The sequence below is a fragment of the Rhinoraja longicauda genome, chromosome 34, assembly GCF_053455715.1.
Source record: "Rhinoraja longicauda isolate Sanriku21f chromosome 34, sRhiLon1.1, whole genome shotgun sequence".
NCBI lineage: Eukaryota > Metazoa > Chordata > Chondrichthyes > Rajiformes > Arhynchobatidae > Rhinoraja > Rhinoraja longicauda.
Window position 1 is genome coordinate 7,531,129 of NC_135986.1, and position 20,586 is coordinate 7,551,714.

The window sequence follows — 20,586 nt, forward strand, 5'->3', positions numbered from 1 at the left end:
TTAAGGCAGTACAGATGGAATGCATCACTGTGGTGTAGTACTGATGGAATAACATATTGTAGGGTAGTACTGATGGAGTGACACGCTCCAGTGTTGTACTGATGGAGTGTAACACTGTGGAGTAGTACTGGTGTAATGACGTACTGTGGAGGTGTATTGATGGAATGACACACTGTGTGGTAGCACGGATGTAATAGCACATTCTGTTGGAGTGACGCAGTAATACTGATGGACTGACACGCTCTGCGGTAGTACTGTTGCAATGAAAAACTGTGGTGAAATCGTGATGGAATTACACATTATGGAGTCGCAGCGATGGGTTAGCACACTGTGGGGTAATGCGGATGGAATGGCAGATTTGAGGTAGTCCTGATGGTGTGAAACTCTTTGGGGAGTACTGATGGTACTAGGGTTGCACTGGAGTGACATGATGTGGGGCAGTACCGATGTAGTGTAACAATATGGATGGAGTTGTATTGATGCAGTGAGACACTGTGTGGTTTCACCGACGGAGTGACACACTGAGCGGTAGTACTATTGTGATGACATACTGTGGTGTAGTACTAATGCAGTGACACACTGTTGGGTAATACTGATGGAATGACACAATTTGTGTCAGCACTTATGAAGTGACCCACTGGGATAGTCCTGATTGAATGATAAACATCGGGTAGTGCTAATGGCGTGAGGCATTGTGGGGAAATACTAATAGAGTGAAACTGTGGGGAATTACTGATGGAGTGACACAGTGAGATAGGGCTGATGGAGTGACATACTGTGGGGAATACTGATGGAGTGACACGCTGCGTGGTGGTACAGATGGAGTGATAATGGATTGTTCTGATGGAGTGACACACGTACTGATGCAATGATAACCCAAGTGATATTCCTGATTGTGCGATGCTCTATGGGGATGCACTGATGGAGTGGCACAGTGTAGGGTAGTACAGATGGAGTAACAAACTATATTTTATTACTGATGCAGTGGCACACTGTGGGTAGTGCTGGTGGAGTGACACACTTTGAGGTAGTACTGATGGAATGGCACACTATGTGGCAGTACTGACGCAATAGCATATTGTGGAATAGTACTGATTGTGTGACACCCTGCGGTGTAGTACTGTTGGATAGACATATACCAGAGTAATACTGGTGGATTGAAGCACTGTGGGGTAGTACTGATGGAAGGACTCATTGTGTAGTACTGATGGAGTGACACACCGTTGGATAGTACTGATATAGTGACACCCTATGTGGTAGTACTAATGGAATAATACACAAGGTGGTACTGATGTTGAAAAACACTGTGGTGTGTAGTGATGGAATGGTATATAGTGCGGTAGTACCAATGAAGTGACACGCTCTGGGGTTGTACTGATGGAGTGGCACAGTGTGTTCTAGTAATGATCGTCTAACACACTGTAGGCTTGTATTGATGGAGTGATGACCAGTGGGGTAGTATTGATGGAGTGACACAATGTGGGCAGTACAGATGGAGCAATATACTTTGGGGTTGTACTAGTGAAGTGACAAACTGTGGGCAGGTACTGATGGAGTAAAACATTTTGGTGTTTTACTGATAGAGTGACACAGTGTGCGGTAATACTGATGGAGGAACAAGCGATATGGTAGTACTGATGTCGTGGCACACTGTGGGATAGTATTAATGGTGTGAAACTAAATGGGGCGGTACTGATGTAATGACACATTATAGGGTAGTTCTGATGGAGTGACAGATTGAGGGGGAGAACTGATCAAATGACGCACTGTGGGATAGTACTGATGGAATGACTATCCATTTGCTAGTACTGATGCAATGGCATTCTATGGGATAGCACGGAATGAATGACACGTTGTGATGCAGTAATGATGGAGTAACCGACGATGTGGTAATACTGATGGAGTGACATGCTGTGCGATAATACTTATGGATTAACATCCTGTGGGCTAGTAGTGAAGGACTGGTATATTTTGGGGTAGTACTGATATAGTGACACATTCGATGGTACTATTGAAGGGGCGAAAAACTCTGGGTAGAACTGATGAAATCTCATACTTAAGGTGGTACTGACAGAGTGAAACATCGTCTGAAGAAAAGATGGAATGACATACTGTGGGGTTGTACTGATGAGAGTGACACGCTCTTGGGTACGTCTAATGGATTAACATGTTGTACCGATGGAGTGACAGACTGTGAAGTAGTATTGATGGAGTAACCTAACGTAGGGTAGTGTTGAAGTAATGGCACATTCTGGGGTAGTTCTGATTGGGTGACACACTGTGCGGTAGTATTGTTGTGACATAATGTGGGATGGAATTGATGGAGTGACACTGTGCGGTAGCACTGATGGAGTGACGCACTGTAGGGTAGTCCTGGTGTAATGGTATACAGTGGGATAGTACTGATGGAGTGACGCACTGTGGGGTAGTACTGGTGTAATGGTATACAGTGGGATAGTACTGATGGAGTGATATCGGCGAGACCAAGCGCAAGCTCGACGATCGTTTCGCTGAACAGCTCCACACAGTCCTACCTGATCTCCCGGTTGCTCAGCACTTTAACTCACCCCCGCTCCCCCATTCCCAATCTGAACTTTCTGTCCTGGGCATCCTCCATTGTCAGAGTGAGGCCCAGCGCAAATTGGAGGAACAGCAGCTCATACTTCGCTTGGGCAGCTTACACCCCAGCGATATGAACATTGACTTCTCTAACTTCAATTAGCCGTTGCTTTTATGGGAGATAATACGATATTATTTTATACATTAGACATTGTTGTTTAAGGTTTGTAACTACTTAGGCATTAGGCGCCTCTCTGTAACTAATTAAGGCGCTCTAGACATTCCTTACCCTTGACACGTGTCTGTAACTGCTGCTCAGGAGGAGGAGAAACATTGATGGATGAACCAGGATAGAAGACAAGTGTGAAAGTTGACATGTGAAGAAATACAGACATCCATCAATGAGTGGGGTGATTACTTGAACGTTTAATGGTGGCAGAGTGGAAGGCAACATGTGCAGAAATACAGACATTCATCAATGAGTGGGGTTTAATGGTGGTAGGGTAAACAGGGTGACTGCAAAGAGATGAATAACTGTAAATAGGAGTATGAGGGTGAGATAAGGAAAAGAAGATAAGGCTGAAAGAATCCTATAAAAATAGGCTGCCCGATGTACTAAGTGGGCAGTCAGATGGTTGACATCCTGATTGTTCCAGCCGTTGTTTGCAAATAAAGGCTTTTAACTTCTTGAAGAATTCTCCGTGTCGTCTGCTTCATTTTGAACACCGGTAACCACGACAAAATTGGCGTAGTCAGCAGGATCGGAAAGAGGCCCGTTCGATAAAGACGACCAGCCAAGGGCGCTTCCTAGCCCCACGGGGCTCCACGGAAGAACAGGACAACGGTGGCCACCCGCTAAAAGGTAGGCGGTTTTCCGCTTCATTCGGACTTATAACCTGTTGAAACGGGGGGCTCCTGGTGACACAGAAGCGTCTAGGCGGTTAAAGGGCCTCTCCGATCCAAAGAATCTTTCTAAACTATTTTAAAAAGAGACCCGGAGGATTGCACTATGGTTAGCTAGGGGTGTGTACGGGCAGGATCAGAAGACCTCGTGGATACCGCCCTAAGAGGATAGGGGACTGAATAGACGAGGCGTCCTGTGGATACCGCTCTAGTTAACTGGGGATCACTCTGGTTAGCTAGGGGTCTGGACGGGCAGGATAAAAAGTCCTGTGGATACCGCTCTAGTTAACCTGGGATTACTCTGGTCGGATAGGGGTCTGTACGGGCAGGATCAAAAAATTTGAATAATTGGATAACATAAAAAATAAAAATTGCAAAATATTAAAGGAATATAGTAGAACTGTAGAAAATGGAAATAGCGTAATAGGTAGCCTAGTGACTATAGAGACGGAACAAAGTGAGAACAAGGACTGCATTTAAACTGACTGACCAAGTACACAAAAAAAAAGCAAGTACAATGAATAAAATAACTGCAGTTGAAATACTAAGTAAGAAATTCCCCGTATCCAAAGAAGATATTAGAAAACATTTAGAAAAATGGGAAAAAAGGACAAAAAAAATTAGTTACGAAATGGCCCAAGAAAGGCACGTTTGATATAAGTATGTGTGACGAAATGGAAGTGCTGATTAAAAACTATAAGCCTAAGGATAAATCAAAAACCCGAGTAACGAAAAAGGAAAAAGAACTAGACGTACTTAAATTGTTTAGAATAGAAGGAGAAAGGCTGAGGAAAGCATACCAGGAAAAGAATACCTCCCCAAACAAGGGTGAAAAAAACCCCAAAACAGCATGAAAGTCAGGAGCTTCAGGAGAAAAAATCAACTCTGTACCCCAGCCTAAGGGACCCTGAGTATCCCCCTCCCTATTTCAGCCAGGACGGAATAAAACAGTGCCCTTTGGTGAAAGGGATAGTGGAGATAGAGGGAGAAGTCGAAGTTTGGAGGAATGGGCAAGACATAAAGGAATATAGACAAAGAAGGGGACACCGAGAAAAGGAAAGGATGAAGCAGGAGGAACGGGAATTAGAAGGAGACATTAGAAGCTTGCAGGACCTCAGGGACCTCAGGGACAGAAAGATTTATGAGACCCGTCAGGCAGCAGATGAGGGGTGTGAGGGAAACAACAACGCAGAATCACAGGCAAGTAATCAGCAGGCATCAGAGAGAGGGCAAAACTGTGAGAGTGAAGCAGAATTAGAAGGTGATGGGGACGTAACAAGGGAGCGTAGAAGGGAAATAAAGGCATCCATGAAGCGCTTAGAGATTGAGATAAGGGAGATTGAAAGAACTATAGAAAGAGAAAGAAAGGAAAGCGAGGGGTACGCCCAGGTAGGAATGAGGTGGGAAAGCATACAGGTAGAACCACAACAAGAGATGGCAAACAAGAGACAGGAGCTAAAGGGTGGAATGATACCGTTACTTGTGAAAAAGGCAGGACAAACTCAATATATTCCTTGGGCGACCCGAGACCTAGGAGGGCTGAAAAACACATTGCCCAGTATATATAACGGGGCAGGAAAATGGATTAGGGCCTTTGAGGAGGAAACTACAGGACGATTATTGGCTATGGGAGATTTGAAGGCACTACTGGTGAAAGTAATAGGAACAACGAAATTAGCAGAACAATGTGAAATGGCTGGGATAAAAAACGCTGCAAGTAACCCGATGATTGATGGCACGCCATTTGATCCAGTCAGGCAGAGGGTATAGCAGGCCCTCAGAGACTGTTACCCGCTCAAGGTGGACTTAAAGATATTGAAAGTAGACCCGCTGGGGGACACTGAGAACCCAGCGGCTTATCTGGAGGATCAACTGAAAAAGTGGAGACTTGAAACCGAACAAAAAATAGACGGTAACGAGTTGATGACCGCTTTGTTTCGGACCGCTATAGTGGACGCAATGTCTCCTCGAGTTAAGTCCAGACTGGAGGAAGTGGTGGAATTGTCAACCATACCCCACTCCCAGTTCAGGGACCACCTGGTTCATGCAGTCGACAAATGTCGTCCGGAGAGACAAAAAATGGTGAACCAACAAGAAGAGGTGCAGAGAAAGTTGATGCAAATGCAACTAGAAGAACTAAAAAAGAAAGAGCTTGAAAAAGGAAAGAAAATGCTGGCAGTAACAGCAGACCTGGCGGAAGCAGCAGAAGTGAACGATACACTGATGCACAGTAAGTCCTATGGTAGAGCCAGACGGGGGCTGGATAATCCCATGCCAATAATAAATGTCTTTGGGGGAGCTTCTCCTCAAATGTCCTATCAGGGGGAAATCAGATCAGGGAATCAGCCCCGACAGGATTGGGGCCCTCAAGGGGGAGCACAAGGAAGGGGAAGAGGAAGGCCAGTAAGTAGACAGGTAGTTGATAGAATATGTTGGGGATTTAATCAGGTAGGGCACCTGAGGAGGAACTGCCCACACCGTCCGTGGCCCGGCCCGTACCAACAGGGACCCACAGGGGATGAGCAGGGTTTTAACCCAGGGCAAGCCCTAGCGGGCTCGGCAGGAGGCCCGCCTGGACTCATGAACCCCTATGCTAGATACTAGGGGTGCCCAGAGAACCCGGATGGGAAGGGACTTTACCCAATGATGACCCGACAGGCAGAAGAGGAGCCCATGGTTCAGGTAAATTTGGGAGGGCGGTTAGCACCTATGATGATAGATACTGGAGCTACATATACTTGTGTGCAGCCGCAGTATGCCTCCCACCTTCCCATGTCAGGAAAATTTGTTAAAACTGTAGGGTTCTCGGGAAAAACACAGCTAACACGATGCACAACCCCCGTAAGTTTAATAATTAGCAATAGAGAAATAGTATTGCCAGTATTGGTGTCCAAAGGAACCCCCATTAATCTGCTAGGCAGGGATGCCTTGTTGAAACTGGAATTAAAGTTAGAATGTACCCAAAATGGCCTGAATGTGGAGAAATTAAATACCCAGCTGTTTATGGGGGAAGCTAGAAAAGCTAATGTATTTTGGGTAGGAAATATAGAAGATCAAATTTGGAATACGTGGAACAGATGAAAAGAGGGAGTAATGACAATATTACCTGAAGCAACCCCGCCCAAGACTGAGCTACATTGTACGGTACGTTTTGACGAGACCCAGGACATCGAGCAGGAAAGGTTGTGGTGCCTGGGAGCATGCGGCCAGCAGCAGCTAAGGGCAGGAGCCATAATAATTGGAAAACAAGGGGCAGCCTTGCAAATTAAATGGAACATCTTTCTTGACAAGTGGTATAGGGTGCCAGGAGCTGCACCTCAAATGACATTACTAGTAAATAAGGGACATCAGTCCAGGGACTTGGGCTCATGATGAAGCAAGTAAACACTATGGTTAACTGGAAAAAATTACACCGAAGGTATGGAAATCTGAGGACGATAATTATGTCAAGATAGAGGTGAGCATAGATATGATGGGAACAACAAAAGAGGTTGAAATTAGCCCCCAGCACCATCTCTTTTTAGTACAGAAGGGAGAAGGTCAGACAAAGGAAAACATGTTCAACAGGCTGCCACGTGGCTTATGGTCACAACATGATACAGATGTCGGGAAAGTGAAATCCGCAAACCCAGTAGAAATAGAACTAAAACAAGGGGCGATTCCGCCAAGGAGACCACAATACCCCTTAAAGCCAGAAGCAGAGGAAGGCATAGCAATAACTATACAGGGTTTGTTGGAAGCGGGAGTACTTGTTAGAACAAAAAGTCCCTGTAACACCCCGCTATTACCAGTTTTAAAAGCAGACAAATCAAGGTGGAGATTAGTGCATGATCTACGAGCAGTCAATGAGGTAGTGAGAGATTGGCCAGCAGTGGTTCCAAACCCACACACACTGCTGACTAACATTCCACCGGAGGCAGCGTACTTTTCAGTGATTGATCTCTGCTCAGCATTCTTTAGCGTGCCGTTAGCGGAAAGATGCCAGTTTTTGTTTGCATTTACTTACAGGGGCATTCAATATACTTATACTAGGATGCCGCAGGGATTTAAACACTCGCCTCATGTTTTCAATCAGGTACTGAAGGCAAATTTGGAAGGTATATCCCTACGTAGTACGTTAATACAATATGTGGATGATTTGTTGGTCTGCTCTGAAAGTGAGGAGCAATGTGAGCAAGACACCCTGACTCTTTTAGAAAGGCTGGCAGACGGAGGCCATAAAGTGTCCAGGAAAAAGTTGCAGTTTTGTAAGCAACAGGTAGAATATTTAGGACGGTTAATCTCCAAGGGAGTAAAGGCTATAGCACCAGATCAAATTGAGGCAATAATTAAAGCTCCCAAGCCTCGGACAGTATAGCAAATGATGACATTTTTGGGAATGTCTGGATATAGCTCAGACTGGATTGGAGAATATGCTGAAATTGTGATGCCATTGAGAAAAATACTGGAGGACGCAGGACACACAAATTTGAGAAACGTTTTACAATGGAATGAGGAGGCGGAGACAGCTTTTAACACCATTAAGCGAGAGTTACAGTCAGCCCCAGCCCTGGCCCTGCCAAATTATGAGAGAATCTTTCACTTACACGTTTCCAACAGGCAGGAGGGCTATGCTGCAGCAGTACTGATGCAGCAAACAGGCATAGGTAAAGCTAAGCAGCCTGTGGCATACTACAGTACAAAATTAGATGAGGTGGCGCAGGGTTACCCACCCTGCTATCAGGGACTGGCTGCGTTGCACTATGCGTACAACAAAGCCTCATCTATAACCATGGGCTATCCTGTAACTATATATACACACCATAATGTAGTAGAGCTGTTGGAGAAGGGGAAGTTTGTATTAACACCAGCCAGAATAATAGCATTTCAAATGCTGTTGACATTCCCAGACATTACAATACAAAGATGCACCACAAGTAACATAGCTGATTATGTTCCGCTTGACTATGAGGGGGAACCCCATGATTGTGTTGGGGAAACGATGGTTTTTTCTAAATTAAGGGCGGACTTACAATCAGAACCATTGAATGATGAGGACAAGAAAGTTTTGTTTGTGGATGGTTCATGCTATAGGGAGTATGATGGCAATCATGCAGGATTTGCAGTAGTGCAGCAGGACCAATCAGGTTTTCAAACAATCGGATTAGAAGCTTGCCCACAACCTTGTTCAGCCCAGTTAGCAGAGATTAAGGCTTTAACAACAGCGTGTGAAATGATGGAGGGTGAGAAAGCTGACATTTACACAGATTCAGCATATGCACATGGGGTCTGTCACCTGTTTGGGGCTGTATGGAAGCAGCGTGGCTTCAAGAAAAGCAATGGGGACCCCATACAGCATTTTCAGCAAATTTCAGACCTAATAGGGGCACTGACTAAACCTAAGGCACTAGCTATCGTTAAATGCCAGGCACATAAAAAGGGAAACGACATGATCACAAAGGGCAATCATGCCGCAGACGAAGCAGCCAGAAAAGCGTCTGGATGCCAATCAGCCATTATTGCCCCGCAGGTAGATTTGAGCCCGCAACCCACACAGGAGGATATAATTGCAATGCAAGGTAGGGCTACTTTAGCTGAACAAATAATGTGGAGACAGAGGGGAGCCAAACAGAATGTAGAGGGCCTGTGGACTACGGACGAAGGTTTGCTGGTAGCACCTACACCTCTGCTGACCATTCTCATCTCAGAAGCGCATGGGCTAGACCACTGTGCAAGGGGGGAAGTGTTAAGGAAGATAAAGGGAGATGGATTTTGGTCACCCTATCTACAGGCTTCAGTAGATTACATTTTGTCACAATGTGAGATATGTGCTCAAAACAATGTTAGAAAGGGAATAACAACACCTATAGGACATATACCTGTGCCCGAAGGACCATTTAGGCACCTGGTTATTGACTATGCGGCATGCTGAAAAAAGTAAAAGGGAAAAGGTATATACTGGTAGTAATTGATAGATTTAGCAGATGGGTAGAGGCAGTACCGTCTAAGGATTTAGGTGCAGGAACTGTAGTCAAGTTTCTGACAAATGAGGTCATCCCACGATTCGGTATACCAACCGAAATCAGTTCCGACAATGGAGCGGCTTTTATTCAAAAAACAGTTAAGTTGGTGCTGCAAGCCCTGAGAGTGAAACAAAGATTTGGGTGTGTATACCACCCTCAGTCTCAGGGTATAGTAGAAAGAGTTAATGGACCATTGAAGGCTAAATTAAACAAGATTTGCGCAGCTACAAAGTTAAATTGGATTGATGCCCTGCCATTGGCATTAATGAGCTGTCACATGCAAACTAATCGAATAACTCATTTAACACCACATGAGATGCTCACTGGCAGACCTATGCCAATACCCAAATGGAGAGGTCCTTACAAGGGACCAAGCCTGGAACAATTAGAGGTAGAACTTAAACAATACATGCAACAGTTAACTATGATACACAAGTCTATTTACACACAGGAAAAGCAAAAGGAGCCAGAGGCAGAACAGGACGAAGGACCTATTAAACCCGGAGATCAGGTTTATGTGCGAGCCTTTCGACGAAGGTGGAATGAGCCGAGAAGGGAAGGACCGTTCACAGTAACTAAGGCCTCACCAACTGCTGTTCAGGTAGAGGGCCGGTCCACGTGGTACCATCTCAATCATTGTACAAGGACTGTCCCACAGGCACAACCTGTGAATGACCTCGAGGTAAACGGACAAGAGAACGAAAATTCAGGAGAAGTGGTAAGCGAGCGTGAGAACGAAAACGCAGGGGAAGGATCAAGCATTGACCAGATCATAAAGGAAGTCTTGGGGGACATTAGTGACTCTGAGGTTGTTGAAGATAAGGTTGTGGGCGTCTGTCCTCCTCGCGACAATGTGGACAGGGGTGACGGGGTGGGGGACAATAGTGCTTCTCCCGAATCAGACCGTGCCTCTCCCGAATCAGATCTGGGTGTCCTCGATTTCACAGACGGGTGGAACCAGACTGGTCCCAATACTACCCTGCTAGAGATAGGGGAACAGAGGCGGAATCGAAGGAACATTGAGGATATGGATGGCGATGACTCCTTTAACTTAGTTGCATGGCGCACAGCGACCACTAATGATTGGTATAAGTGGGCACAGTACACGGCACACACTATGCAACGATCACAATGTATCGTATGCGCCAAAGCGAAAGAACAAATACTGGCCATACCAGACCCTCACAACTTTACGCATTGTACAAGATTAGACGACCCTTCAGCGGACATAGAACAGTGGTATGTTGATTATTACTGCCCAATCGAGTGTCTAAATGAAGCAGGATCATCCCAAGTGATGCCCTCAGAGTACTGTGATGTATGGAACTTTACACAGGTCAGGAAACCCTACCCCCATGCCACCGCAAGGGGTTAAGATAAATGAAACGGAACAATTTGAGTGTTATTCTGCATTAAATGGCAGACGTCCAGTAGGGAAATTCCCGGGCAATTGTAAAAAGATCTGGATATGCAACCAGGAAAATCCGAGTCAGCTTGCTGTAGGGGTGCCCATGCACACAGGTGTTGTCCTATTGCCAAGATGTGACGCTATTTTGAGAGCAGATATAGCCATAGCAGATAGATTCTGGATGTGCGGAGGTGGCCCCAAGAATGTACTTCCACGTAGCTGGACTGGGCTATGTGCAAGGGTGATGTTAGTCCAATCGGTCCTCGTGATCAGACCACAGGAGGCATCACAAGAGGTATTTGAGAATACTCGGCAGAAGAGAGCGTTTGACCAAATGCCCAAGGGCGTCCACCTGGATGCGATGGGGCAACCAAGAGGAATCCCCAATGAATTCAAAGCTAGAAATGAGATTACTGCGGGGTTGGAATCAATATTTTTTTGGATCACGCCGGCGAAAAACACAGAATGGATCAATTACATTTATTACAATCAGCAAAGGTTTATTAATTACACTGAGGATGCACTATCAGCCTTAGGGGAACAGCTTGATGCCACCAGCAGAATGGCATGGCAAAACAGGCAAGCCCTGGATTGGTTACTGGCTGAAAAAGGGGGGGGGGGTCTGTGTCCTTTTTGGGGAACACTGTTGTACGTTTATACCCAATAACACCAGTCCGGATGGGCTTTTCACTAAAGCAATGGAAAAATTGAGAAATCTGAGGAAAGAGGTTAAACAGAATGCAGGTTACGGGCACCAACTCTTTGGCTGGCTAGAAAACATTCTAGGCGGACGGGGAGCGTGCTTGGTTAAGGTCGGGATGACTATCGGAATCTCCCTACTTATAATTGCTATTGTATTGTGTTGTGTTTTTCCATGTATTAAATCTCTTCTAGTGAAAGCTACTGCGAATCAGCTGCCGTTGTTCCAGGATACAGGCACAATTCACCTCCAAAATAAACAGATCCCTCCGATCGAATACTATACTGATGAGCAATTTACTCTGGAGAATTACTAAGAACGTAGTAGTAAGGGAAGCTGGGTCTTTTTTCCTACCCTAGACATATGGGGATAGGTTTTTGGCCGAGTGACCCAGGATATTAGCATGATGGAAGGAGAACACTGACAAACTGCACATTATTTATAAAATCCTAAGTTGGGGGGCTAATGGTTGAGAGTGGATTTATGATTTGAGTTAACAACATGTGCAGTTTTGTGGTTTTCCTTTTCTGTGAGACCGTGTAGGTCTCAAAGGGGGGAAAATATGGGAGATAATACGATATTATTATATACATTAGACATTGTTGTTTAAGGTTTGTAACTACTTAGGCATTAGGCGTCTCTCTGTAACCAATTAAGGCGCTCTAGACATTCCTTACCCTTGACACGTGTCTGTAACTGCTGCTCAGGAGGAGGAGAAACATTGATGGATGAACCAGGATAGAAGACAAGGGTGAAAGGTGACATGTGAAGAAATACAGACATCCATCAATGAGTGGGGTGATTACTTGAAAGTTTAATGGTGGCAGAGTGGAAGGCAACATGTGAAGAAATACAGACATTCGTCAATGAGTGGGGTTTAATGGTGGCTGGGTAAACAGGGTGACTGCAAAGAGATGAATAGCTGTAAAGAGGAGTATGAGGGTGAGATAAGGAAAAGAAGATAAGGCTGAAAGAATCCTATAAAAATAGGCTGCCCGATGTACTAAGTGGGCAGTCAGATGGTTGACATCCTGATTGTTCCAGCCGTTGTTTGCAAATAAAGGCTTTTAACTTCTTGAAGAATTCTCCGTGTCATCTGCTTCATTTTAAACACCGGTAACCACGACAAAATCAATAGACAATAGACAATAGACAATAGGTGCAGGAGTAGGCCATTCAGCCCTTCGAGCCAGCACCGCCATTCAATGCGATCATGGCTGATCACTCTCAATCAGTACCCCGTTCCTGCCTTCTCCCCATACCCCCTCACTCCGCTATCCTTAAGAGTTCTATCCAGCTCTCTCTTGTAAGCATCCAACGAACTGGCCTCCACTGCCTTCTGAGGCAGAGAATTCCACACCTTCACCGCTCTCTGACTGAAAAAGTTCTTCCTCATCTCCGTTCTAAATGGCCTACCCCTTATTCTTAAACTGTGGCCCCTTGTTCTGGACTCCCCCAACATTGGGAACATGTTTCCTGCCTCTAATGTGTCCAATCCCCTAATTATCTTATATGTTTCAATAAGATCCCCGCTCATCCTTCTAAATTCCAGTGTATACAAGCCTAATTGCTCCAGCCTTTCCACATACGACAGTCCCGCCATTCCGGGAATTAACCTAGTGAACCTACGCTGCACGCCCTCCATAGCAAGAATATCCTTCCTCAAATTTGGAGACCAAAACTGCACACAGTGCTCCAGGTGCGGTCTCACCAGGGCCCGGTACAACTGTAGAAGAACCTCTTTGCTCGTATACTCAACTCCTCTTGTTACGAAGGCCAAAATGCCATTGGCTTTCTTCACTGTCTGCTGTACCTCCATGCTGTCTTTCAGTGACTGATGCACTAGGATACCCAGATCTCGTTGAACATCCCCTCTTCCTAACTTGACACCATTCAGATAATAATCTGCCTTTCTATTCTTACTTCCAAAGTGAATAACCTCAAACATTAAACTGCATCTGCCATGTATCCGCCCACTCACACAACCTGTCCAAGTCACCCTGCAGCCTTATTGCATCTTCCTCACAATTCACACTACCACCCTCCCCCCCCTCCCCATCCCTCCCCTTCCCAGTTCTCACTGTCTCCAACAAAATTATATCTCTTTCCCGCCGACCTCTCCGACATCAGTCTAAGGAAGGTTCTCGACCCGAAACGTCACCCATCCTTTCTCTCCAGAGATGATGCCTGTCTCGTTGAGTTACACCAGCATTTTATGTCTATCTTCAATTTAAACCAACATCTGCATTTCTTTTCTACACGAACTACAAGGCACGGCAGGACTTTCGGCCCATAATGGCAGTGCCGAACATGATACGACCACCCTTACCTGCCTGCTCACAATGCATATCCCTTCATTACCTGAAAATCTGAACTTGTCTTAAATATTAATATTGTATCTGCCTCCAACACCAGTGGAGTGTGAGGTAAGATTTTAGGACCCGTTATACAGGATGATGTGACAGAGTATCTATATGTGCACGATGAAATAGGCATAAGTTGGCATGTCTTTGTGAAGGGAAAGTCGTGTTTGATAAATTTGCTGGAATTATTTGAAGAAGTAAATAGCAAGACAGCCAACGGAGGGACAGTAGATGTTGTTTACTTTGATTTTCAGAAAACCTTTGACCAGGTGTCACAAGATGGCTGCTTAGGAAGATGAGATCCCACGGTGTCAAAGGGCAGATACCAGCATGGATAACTGGTTGGCTGGATGGCAGAAGACAAAGAGTGGCAATAAAGGGGGATTTTTTTCTCGTTTGCTAACAGTAACTAGTGGAGATCTTCAAGAATCGGTGTTTGTCCGCTACTCCGCGTTTTATATTATGATTTGGAAGGGGGGATTGAAGGCTTTGTGGATAAGTTTGCGGACGTTACGGAAAGAGGTGGAAGGGCAGGTAGTTTAGAGAAAGCATGGACTCCGCAGAAGGAATTGGACATGTTGGGGGAATGGGCAGAGAAGTGGCAGATGGAATATAGTGTAGCAAAGTGCGGAGTACTGCATTTTGGAAGTAGGAATAATGGCGTAGACTATTGTCTAAGTGGGGAAATAATCCATAAATCGGAAGTGCAAAGGGACTTGGGAGTGCTGTTTAAGGATTCCCAATTTTTTTATCTGCAAGTTGAATCGGTGAGAATGATCAGCCATGATCACATGGAAAGGTGGTGCTGGCTCGAAGGGCCGAATGGCCTACTCCTGCACCTATTGTCTATTGTCTATTGTCTATTGTCTATTGTCTATTGTCTAATGGAAGCAAACTCAATGCTTGCATTTATTTCAAGAGACATTTATACAGAAACACGGATGTAATTTTGAGGCTATACAAGGCGCTGGGAAGGCCGTATTTGGAATACTGTGAGCAATTCTGGGCACTATATCAGAGGAAAGGTGTGCTGGCTCTGGAGAGGGTCCAAAGGAGGTTTACAAGAATGTTCCCAGCAATAAGTTAACCTATGGCGAGCGTTTGTCGGCTCCCGGCTTGCACTCGGAGTTTAGAAGTATGAGGGTGGACCTCATTGAAACATACAGATATGTGAATGGTTTAGATCCAGTGGATGTGGAAAGTATGTTTCCACTTGTGGGAGCGTCTCGGACAAGAGATCATTTCCTCAGAATTAATCTACGTTCCCTTTCGAAGATGATCAGAAATTTATTTAGTCAGAAGGTGATGAATTTGTGGAATTATTTGCCACAACAGGCTGTGTAGGTCACGTCAGTGGATAATTAAAGGCGTAGACAGAAAGATTCTTGATTAGTACAGGAATCAGAAGTTATGGGGAGAAGGCAGGAGAATGTGGTTTGGAGGGAAAAAGATTGGCGGATAAGACGATTGGCCGAATGGTCTAATTCTACTCCTATTCCTTATCACCGAATGCCCACCTGCGGTATTGCGTTCGATGCACTTACTGCTCCTTGCTTTCCCCGCACACCTCGTTTAAACTTCATCCCTTTCACCATAAAGGGGTGGCCTTCAATACTTGATATTTCCATCTTGAGAGGAATGTTCTGACTGTTTACCATATCTTTGCCTCTCATAATTTGCTATCGATCTATCAGGTTACTGCCCGAACTCCGATGAATCAGTCCAACGTCTATAAACGTCTTGAACACGATTTCCGAAGCGCCCATATCCTTCGTGTACGAGACCGAACATAACTGTGCACAATGCTGCAAAAGCGACCGAAGAAAAGTTCTCTAAAGTTGAATATTGACATGGGACTCATATTCAATGACTCGGTCAAATATAGCAAGCATTCTACGTGGCTTATTTATTACTCTAAACGTACTACCACGATTTGCGTGTTTCGCATTGGGAACTCAAGGTTCATCATAAGCAATGCTGATGCTGCGATGCACTTATATTGTACAGACAGTGAGGGCTGTTGTGCCTCGATGTTACAGTGTACTGCTGATGTTCATCCAGGGGAGGGCGATGTGACAGTCTATTGCCAATGTACATGCACTGAAGTGCGCTGTGTGTTGATGTTGCCGTGTGCTGCTGATATTCATCCAGGGGAGGGCGATGTGACAGTATATTGCCATTGTACATCCACTGGGGTGCGCTGTGTGTGGATGTTGCTGTGTGCTGCTGATGTTCAACCAGGGGAGGGCGCCATGACAGTATATTCCCACTGTACATGCACTGAGGTGCGCTGTGTGAGGATGCTGCAGTGTGCTGCTGATGTTCGTCCACAGGAGAGGGATGTGACAGTCTATTGCCACTGTACATCCACTGGGGTGCGCTGTGTGTGGATGCTGCAGTGCACTGTTAAAAAAGAACACTGGGTACAAAAGTCATAGCAGTGCACCAAGGCCCATAGAGTCCCCTCCGGCATTCTATCATGGCTCTCCTATCGTTCCTACTCAACTCCATTCTCCTGCCGTCTCCCCGTAATTTTCGACACTCTTACGAATCTCGACCATATCCAGCTCCGATTTATAAATACCCAATGATGGTTTCTACAGCTGTCTGTTGCAGAATTCCAAGGAATTACCACCTCCTTACGTAATAAATCCCCCATCATCTAATTTTAAATGTATGTCCTTTTATTCTGAGGCTAGTCAAAGGGTGGTGAATCTGGGGAATAGACAATAGACAATAGGTGCAGGAGTAGGCCATTCAGCCCTTCGAGCCAGCACCGACATTCAATGCGATCATGGCTGATCACTCTCAATCAGTACCCCGTTCCTGCCTTCTCCCCATACCCCCTCACTCCGCTATCCTTAAGAGCTCTATCCAGCTCTCTCTTGAAAGCATCCAACGAACTGGCCTCCACTGCCTTCTGAGGCAGAGAATTCCACACCTTCACCACTCTCTGACTGAAAAAGATCTTCCTCATCTCCGTTCTAAATGGCCTACCCCTTATTCTTAAACTGTGGCCCCTTGTTCTGGACTCCCCCAACAATGGGAACATGTTTCCTGCCTCTAATGTGTCCAATCCCCTAATTATCTTATATGTTTCAATAAGATCCCCCCTCATCCTTCTAAATTCCAGTGTATACAAGCCCAATCGCTCCAGCCTTTCAACATACGACAGTCCCGCCATTCCGAGAATTAACCTAGTGAACCTACGCTGCACGCCCTCCATAGCAAGAATATCCTTCCTCAAATTTGGAGACCAAAACTGCACACAGTACTCCAGGTGCGGTCTCACCAGGGCCCGGTACAACTGTAGAAGGACCTCTTTGCTCCTATACTCAACTCCTCTTGTTACGAAGGCCAACATTCCATTGGCTTTCTTCACTGCCTGCTGTACCTGCATGCTTCCTTTCATTGACTGATGCACTAGGACACCCAGATCTCGTTGAACCCCCCCTCCTCCTAACTTGACACCATTCAGATAATAATCTGCCTTTCTATTCTTACTTCCAAAGTGAATAACCTCACACTTATCTACATTAAACTTTATCTGCCATGTATCCGCCCACTCACACAACCTGTCCAAGTCACCCTGCAGCCTTATTGCATCTTCCTCACAATTCACACTACCCCCCAGCTTAGTATCATCTGCAAATTTGCTAATGGTACTTTTAATCCCTTCGTCTAAGTCATTAATGTATATCGTAAATAGCTGGGGTCCCAGCACCGAACCTTGCGGTACCCCACTGGTCACTGCCGGCCATTCCGAAAGGGACCCATTTATCCCCACTCTTTGCTTTCTGTCTGTCAACCAATTTTCTATCCATGTCACTACCCCCAATACCATGTGCCCTAATTTTGCCCACTAATCTCCTATGTGGGACCTTGTCGAAGGCTTTCTGAAAGTCGAGGTACACCACATCCACTGACTCTCCCCAGTCAATTTTCCTAGTTACATCCTCAAAAAATTCCAGTAGATTTGTCAAGCGTGATTTCCCCTTCGTAAATCCATGCTGACTCGGAATGATCCTGTTACTGCTATCCAAATGCTCTGCAATTTCGTTTTTATAATTGACTCCAGCATCTTCCCCACCACTGATGTCAGACTAACTGGTCTATAATTACCCGTTTTCTCTCTCCCTCCTTTCTTAAAAAGTGGGATAACATTTGCTATCCTCCAATCCACAGGAACTGATCCTGAATCTATAGAACATTGATTTCTAGAGCCACCTCCTTAAGTACCCTGGGATACCCTGGGATGCAGACCATCAGGCCCTGGGGATTTATCAGCCTTCAGTCCCATCAGTCTACCCAAAACCATTTCCTGTCTAATGTGGATTTCCTTCAGTTCCTCCATCACCCTAGGTTCTCCGGCCCCTAGAACATTTGGGAGATTGTGTGTATCTTCCTCAGTGAAGACAGATCCAAAGTAACGGTTTAACTCGTCTGCCATTTCTTTGTTCCCCACTATAAATTTCCCTGCTTCTGTCTTCAAGGGACCCACATTTGCCTTGACTATTATTTTCCTCTTCACGTATCTAAAAAAACTTTTGCTATCCTCCTTTATATTATTGATTAGTTTACCCTGCCACAGACGCCTCTGGAGGCCGTCATTGGGGAATTAACAGATTTTAAAATTGGGGATTGACAGGTCCGTGATTAGTAAGAGTGTCAAAGTTGGGGTTGGGTTTGAGTGGGAAAGATAGGGCAGCCATGATCGAATGGCGGATCAGACTCGTGAGCCTAGTGACTTACTCAAATGAGCATCTCAGGAGAACTTATGAACTTATGAACTCATTACTGACTCCGGGATTGGACGGAGTCTATAGACATAGAAATCATAGAAAATGGGTGCAGGAGGATGCCCTTTGGCCCTTCGAGCCAGCACCGCGCTACACTGCGATCATGGCTGATTATGCACAATCAGTAACCTGTTACCCCTTCTCCACAAATCCCTTGATTCCACTCGCCCCATGAGCTCTAACACTGGTCGCTATTCAAGGATTTGACAATTGACCCGAACGACGACGTCAACACCTTTACAAATGCCATGAGAAAATGTGCGCAGAAATGCGATTCCCGACGCAGTCTAGCCATCTCCTTATCCAGCTAAATGCTGGAGTAATTCAGCGGGTCAGGCAGCATCTCAGGAGAAAATGAATGGGTGACGTTTCGGGGGTCGAGACACTTCTTCAGACTGATGTCAGCGGATGGGGCCGGACAAAGATAGGATATAGGCGGAGACAGGAAGACGTAGGAGAACTGGGAAGGGGGAGGGGATTGAGAGGGAAAGCAGGGACTATCTGAAGTTAGACAAGTCAATGTTGATACCGCTCAGGTGTAAACTACCCAAGCGAAATATGAGGTGCTGTTCCTCCAATTTGCGCCTGGCCTCACTCTGACCATGGAGGAGCCCCAGGACAGAAAAGTCCGATTGGGAATGGGAGTGGGAGTTGAAATGCTGAGCCATCGGGAAATCAGGTTGGTTGAGACGGACTGAGCGGAGGTGTTCTGCGAAACGATCGCTGAGCCTGCGCTTGGTGTCGCCGATTGAGAGACGTTGACACTTGGAACAGCGGATACAGTTGATAAGTTTGGAGGAGGTGCAGGTGAACTACCTCACCTGGAAAAAATGTTTGGGTCCTTGGATGGAGTTGAGGGGGGAGGTAAAGGGACTCGACCCTCGAACAACACCTGTCCCGTTAACTCCCCACTCGACCAACACCTGTCCCTTTACCTCCCCCTCGATCAACACCTGTCTCTTTACCTCTCCCCAACTAGCCTTCTAACCGTCTCGCCAAATAGCCATCTACCTTTCAAGCGATCTAACCATCCAGCCATCTAGCCATCTTACTTAGTCATCTATACGTATAGCTATTTAGTTAGCGATCTAACTATCTAGCTGGGTATCACAAAATGCTGGTCAGGCAGCATCTAGGAGAGAGGGAATGGGTGACGTTTCGGGTCGAGACCCTTCTTCAGTCTCGATCCGAAACGTCACCAATTCCCTCTCTCCAAGATGCTGCCTGACCTGCTGAGTTTCTCCAGCATTTTGTGAAACCTTCGATTTGTACCAGCATCTGCAGTTATTTTCCTAACTATCCAGCTATCTCACGTGCTAGGTAGCTATCTATCTAGTTGCATCTAACAAGATCTCCCTCTCTCACGAGGCCCACAGAGGATGAGAGAGAGAGAGCGCACCCCTCAAATAGCTGCCTAGATAGAGAGCTACCTATCTTACTATCAATATATCCAGCTATCTCGCTTTCCAGCGAGATATCCAGCTTTTTAGCTGTGTAGCATTGCATGTAGATAGCTATCTAGGTAGTTCGCTATCTTGCTATCGAGATAGCTCACGCGCTGTCTGGCAGTCTACCCTACTGGCTAGCAATGTAGCTCTCGAGATAGCTGGATTGATAGCTACAGAGTTAGATATTTTGGTAGCTACATACCTACGTCGCTAACGAGACTGATGGCTAGGTAGAGAGATAACTAGATTAGTAGATTGTTAGCCAACCGCTTTGACGGCCATATAGCGGTTTAGCTTGGTAGAGCTTTGCTAGATGGCTAGTGAGCTAGGCATCTAGCCAACCACACCAGTAGATGGCTCAGTAGACAGATAGCAAGTGAGTTTTACAGCGATTTGGCACCTAT

The 20,586-nt window shown here is 45.7% G+C and overlaps 1 protein-coding gene across 1 annotated transcript in view; it reads left to right on the forward strand.

The window, feature by feature from the left end:
- The window catches only part of LOC144609310 (misshapen-like kinase 1), a 161,055-nt gene that overhangs the window by 73,143 nt on the left and 67,326 nt on the right, over window positions 1-20,586 (forward strand). The window contains 1 exon segment of the mRNA XM_078427741.1: window positions 10,888-11,437. Within this exon segment, the coding sequence (XP_078283867.1) occupies window positions 10,888-11,437 (550 nt within the window).